Here is a 5,849-nt window from a genome sequence, read left to right as displayed (position 1 = left end):
CACACACACACACACACACACACACACACACACACACACACAGAGTCGGGGGGGAAAGAGAGAGAGGAAGGGGGGGAAATCCAAGACAGACACTACACTGTCCGTAACTGTTTTTTGCTGAGTAAAATTCAGCCCAGAACATCATGAGGAGCCATGAAGCACTTTATCACTTAGTTAACAAAAAGTTATTGATTTCTGACTGTCTACTCACATGGCCTAAGGCTGTCTGTGCGTTGTATTTCATCAGACCCCAGAGTAGCAGAGCAGCCCTATTCAGGAGGCATCTATCCCCCTTCCCCCCTTTTAGCGCTGAAAAGAGAGGCTTAGAGATGCTGACTAACTTCCCTGAAGCTCGCTGGCTTAGAAATGGATTTGAGTGTAAGAGCCCTCTGGCCTCAGATCTTTTTAAACAAGAGACAATTGTGGAATCTTGATGGACAGCACCTAAGCAGCTTGTCCCTTATCATATACAAATTACTATCATGAGTAAAATCTTTTGAGTGTGGTGTACGTGTGAGTACGCATGTGTGGGCAAGCCCTCAGGGGTCAGAGGTTGACATTGGGCATCTCCCTCTTTTGCCGTCCACCTTGTTGTCTCACTGAACCTCTGGAGCTTACTGATTGCATTAGACAGGTTGGCCATTAAGTTTCCACAAGCTTCCTGGTTTTGCTCCTCCTCCCACCAAAGACTGGAGTTACAAATGTGTAATACCACACCCAGCTCTTACTTGTGAACTAAACTAAGATACTATGCTTCTGCAGCAAGTAATTCACCAGCTGAGAATTCCCTTTAGCCCCCTAAAGTCTTGCTCATTAAGACTTTCTTCTCTAGTAAGTGGCCCACACTTCAGAAAATAACCCCCACCTATGCACATGTAAGCAATCCTAATTAAATTCAGCAGGCCATTAAAAAACCTAAACAACAACAACAAAGCCATGATAAATAAAAAAGGTGTGTGGGAAAGCTGTTGGGAACAAAAAGAGTTTTGTGGGAATGGAAGAGGAATAAGAGAAGGCAATGAGTAGATGTAAAAAAATGACCAAAATACAATATATGTGTTATATGTGTGTCTTATGGTTTTATTGCTGTGAAAAGACACCATGACCACAGCAATTCTTATAAAGGGAAACATTTCACTGGAGCTGGCTTACAGTTTCATTATCATCATGGTGGGAAGCATGACAGCATCCATGATAGCATCTCCAGACATGGTGCTGGAGAAAGAGCAGAGAGTTCTACATCTTGATCCAAAGGCAGCAAAAGGAGACTGTATGCCACACTGGACATAGCTTGACCTCAAAGCCTGCTCCCACAGTGACACACTTCCTCGAATAAGGCCACACCCACTCTAACAAGACCACACCCACTCCAACAAGGCCACACCTCCTAAAAGTGTCATGGCTGTGCCTAAGCATTCATACACATGAATCTACGGGGGCCACACTTATTCCAATAATCACAATGTGTATACAAAATTGTCAAAGAATACAAAAGGAAATTAAAATAAAATAAGAAAAAAAAGTTGTATTATGAGCTAACCAAAATGGCAGAGAATGAGTAAACCAGTTGATTCCAGCTGTCAGGAAAGTGGAGGAAGATTGAAAAGAAGCTAAGTGGTTGTCTTTGGGATAAAAGCATTTATGCAAATAAGGAACAATCTGATGAGTCCTGTTTCCCTCCTAAGCGAGGTCTCTAAATATCTCACTGCTCTGGTTCACCATCTTACTTAAAACCCTTTCCAAGTCAAAGGTCTGGTGAAGCAGACAGGGCTTGGTGGAGAGGAGCACGAGCTTACAGAGATGGTCGGATCTCATTGGCTCAGCGTTTACAGCGTTGACTGTGGTCTGCGTGATCTGCTATGCACAAACCCCACTTACTTGGCCATGTGACCTCAAACCCTGCTTCATTATGCATTTGAACGTTTCCATATCCAGCAGCTGGCTTCCTCTCTTTTCATGTTCCTTTTAAAAAAATTAAAAAGAAAAAGAAAGAAAACAGTCAGCTGTGAACTCGCAGACATTGTGTTCTGTCGAGTTCAGGAGCTGAAGGGCCACAGACCTTAAATGATACAGGTTTCTCACAGGAATTCTGTTTTGTGCACTTTTTGAATAGGTTAAAATAAAAACAACTTGTTTTTTTAAATATATTAAGAAACAACAATCAAAACAATTACTCTTTGTGGCTATTTATAGAAATTTAAAAAGTTGGTACTTTGTACTGAAAAAAAAAAAAGTCAATTATCAAGAAAAGCATCAAATTGCCCAGATAAGTATTTCAAAGTTTACCTGGCCAGTTCCTACCTGAAAGAGTGTGTTTAAGCGGCGTAGCTCTTCCAGAGTCACGTGCTGCTCAATCTCACCAAGACAAAAAGAAATAAGTTAGAATCAACAATGTGAAGACTTTTTCCAAGGAGAAGATGGCAGAGCTGTTCTCTCCAGTACAATGCTTGGGAACTCTGATGTTGGGGACCCTGGACCACCATCCCAGCTAACAAAAGTTGCTTAATGAATTGCCTTTGTGAGAAACTGTCTCTTTTGGGAGAATCTGACCTTCAGCTAAGAATGAATTTCCTGTTCCTAGAGAACTGTTGCCCTGGGACATTCCTGGAAAAACCGCAGAATGCTCCGGATGACTGACCTTATCTATCGATAGTTGATAGAGTCCCCATCCTGTTCTTTGTCCCCCTTCCTCCCTTGCCTAGAGTATATCTTGTAAGCCGCTTCCACATTAAAGTAGACCTTGACAAGGCGACATTTGCTTGGTCTCGTCCCTTCTCTCGCCCGTGTTCCTTTTCAGGTGAGGTCCCCCTCGACCCCCACGAATAACCTGACCCGCGGGTCGGGTCACCCTGAAGAGTCTGGTGTGGTCAGAGGAAGTTTGAATGCACAGGGGCCCTGGGCTAGGATCACCAGATCCTGAACACTGTCTTTAAAATCATGGGAAGGGATTCTCACACTGCCTTCCTCCCCTTCCATCCAGCTTCTGACAGTTTCTTCTTTTATTTCCTCCAAGTCAGTACCTAGCCTCATCCTCTCTCACGCTCCCTTCCTCTGCCATCTCTTCCTTCTGGTTCACACCACCCGACCTGATGCCAGAATTTGGGGCTGGCGGTTGAACAGAATCAGCAGAGACTCCAAACAGTGACATGGCAACAACTTGGTGGCTCAGGTCTGTCATCAGCTTTACCGGAAGAGATGTCACCAGACACTCCATTTAGTGGGAGTTATTTTGACTAAACATTCTGACTGGAGAGAGGCGGGTTCTCTTGTCTAGTGCGCCTCAGCTCAGTAAACACATCACCGGAGTGTATGTTCTAACTCCCAGTCTTTTATCTACTATAAAAAAAAAATTTTTTTTATCAGTACAAATCGCCAAACATCAGGGAGGGCTGAGTTAAATTTCAGTGTGGCCTATGACAGACAGTGACAGAGAAACTGGCTCTTCCTCTACCAGGATCATATGAAACTGATATAGACCTACCTCCGAAGTGGTGATCCCGTTTGTCCCCATTAAACTCAGGCTGACCCCAAACTATTGGGTAAGTCATCATCTTAATAAGATACAAAAATCTTTCAAATTCTATCTTAAATGACCCAATAGATAGAGAGTTGGTCTTTTGCCTTCCTGGCTCTTTTTTCCGAATTAAAGATCAACTAACAATAGCAATGAAGTATTGCCCTGCCTCTCAGGAGAGGGATCCCCAATCTGGAGAGACACTAATTTCTATTTGTTCTACGAATGTACTTGAAATACTGCTGACATAGTAGAGTAAAAACCTTCATAAACAACAGTAACAGAGGGCAGGATACACAAGCCAGTGTGATTGTATAACTTACAAAGGATTTCACGATAATTTTTAATTATGCATGAGACGTGACCGTTCACAGCTACTCCCCAGAGCCAGACTCCCCCACCCCCCCGGCAGACATGCCTACCTCCAACCACCTCCAGTATCCATGAATGACACGCTGGCAGCTTTTTATTGTCTGGCTGAGTGTATGCTGTGCCCTTCTCCTGTTTGTGTGGTTCTTTGCCTCTTAACTATGTTTGCTACACAAACCTTCCTGCCTGCTTCTTGTGCCTCCCGTCAAAAGAAGGAACAGAGTAAAAGCGACCAGAGGTGTGACAGACTCCAAGCCTGTGGCCATGTTAACCAGATTCTTGCTGCCCTTAAGGAAACCATCTTTAGCTCTGAGATGCTTCATCGGATATTCATGGCACCAAGGAAAGTGAAAATCCAAGGATCATCAGCCAAGTTCTTTTGAAAGAGAAAGGCGGAAATAAAGATACGCTTTTGGAAAAACGCCGCAACAAAACAGGGCCGTTATTGTGCTGTCCCTTGAAAATATAAATCAGGCTTTCCTGTAACTGTGTGGTTTTAAGGCAAATTTGGAACACGAAGCAGAGAAAACACATGTCCCTTCTGGACGCTCCCGTGCTTGGCAGGGGTTGAAACTTCCCAATAGCCATCGCCAGCAAGTCACGTTCTATCACAAAAAATGTTTGAATGACTTGTTTCCCTACAAATAAAAAACAAAGGGAACCGTCTGACTATTTTATATCCAAACTATCGTGGCTCTACAGTGGCAATCGTAAATAAGTCAGTCTGCAATCGTGGATCGGGCTTTTAGAGACACCAGCCACTGCCAAGCAATGCATTTGCTCCATTCAAAGGCAATTTCACAGAAAACTCCCGCATCCTTCCCTCCTAAGCTCTATTAGAGGGAGTTCTAGGAGCCCCGGTTCTGCTTGTCCCCGTGTTTTGCAGTCCCCCCCCCCCCCGCCCCAGGCAAGCAGGTTTACGATTAGAATGCTTTTCCCAGAAGGGTTCATTTGCCTGCTGGTTGCTCATTTACATCTCAAATGAGCTCGTCTATTGTTAACAGCAGAGCAACATTCTGCTCCTCGCAGGAAGAGTCTCCTCTGTCAGGGTGGTTTACAGATAATTTCTCTTCCACGACAGGGGAATTGACTAATTAATCGAATAAAGTATCCCTTTGAAAATCTATTTCTTCCTACTGGGCCTTCCTGCTCCATCCCTGCCTCTGTCTCAGGATAACTTACCTTTTGAAAATCAAGTATTCGAGGAAGGGAGGAAGGGAAGGGGAATGGGTGGGAGGATGGGAGGATGGGTGGGAGGATGGGTGGGAGGATGGGAGGATGGGTGGGAGGATGGGTGGGAGGATGGGAGGATGGGTGGGAGGATGGGAGGATGGGTGGGAGGATGGGTGGGAGGATGGGTGGGAGGATGGGTGGGAGGATGGGTGGATGAATAAATGGAGATGGACGGATGCATGGATGGATGGAAGAAGAAAGGCAGGCATGTAGACTAGCCTATGTCATGAATGGCTGTCTCTACAGTATGAAAAAAATAGATATGAGCTAGCAGACAGAAAGAGAGGGAGAGAAAGAGAGAGAGACAGAGACAGAGACAGAGACAGAGACACAGAAAGACAGACAGAGACAGAGAGAAATGAGGAAGCAAGTCCTAAAGGGGATGAGCTCCATGGAATTATGATTATTCCTATAAACTGAAGAGTTTCCCAAAGGCCAAGGTGTTAGAGTCTTAGTCGCAAGCCTGTGGTACTCTTGGGAGTGGGTGGGGCAAGCCTGTGGTACTCTTGGGAGTGGGTGGGGCAAGCCTGTGGTGCTCTTGGGAGTGGGTGGGGCAAACCTGTGGTGCTCTTGGGAGTGGGTGGGGCAAGCCTGTGGTGCTCTTGGGAGTGGGTGGGGCAAGCCTGTGGTACTCTTGGGAGTGGGTGGGGCAAGCCTGTGGTGCTCTTGGGAGTGGGTGGGGCAAACCTGTGGTGCTCTTGGGAGTGGGTGGGGCAAGCCTGTGGTGCTCTTG

At 45.4% G+C, this 5,849-nt stretch overlaps 1 protein-coding gene across 1 annotated transcript in view; it reads right to left on the bottom strand.

Moving 5' to 3' along the window:
• LOC114631420 (WD repeat-containing protein 49-like) overlaps window positions 1–5,849 on the bottom strand; it is a 120,000-nt gene that overhangs the window by 107,067 nt on the left and 7,084 nt on the right. The window contains exon 3 of the mRNA XM_028779753.1: window positions 2,302–2,355. Coding sequence (XP_028635586.1) covers window positions 2,302–2,355 — 54 coding nt within the window. The remainder of the gene's footprint in view (window positions 1–2,301; window positions 2,356–5,849) is intronic.

This window comes from Grammomys surdaster, unplaced genomic scaffold (assembly GCF_004785775.1).
Source record: "Grammomys surdaster isolate TR1022 unplaced genomic scaffold, NIH_TR_1.0 362, whole genome shotgun sequence".
NCBI lineage: Eukaryota > Metazoa > Chordata > Mammalia > Rodentia > Muridae > Grammomys > Grammomys surdaster.
This window is presented reverse-complemented; position numbering and strand designations above follow the sequence as displayed.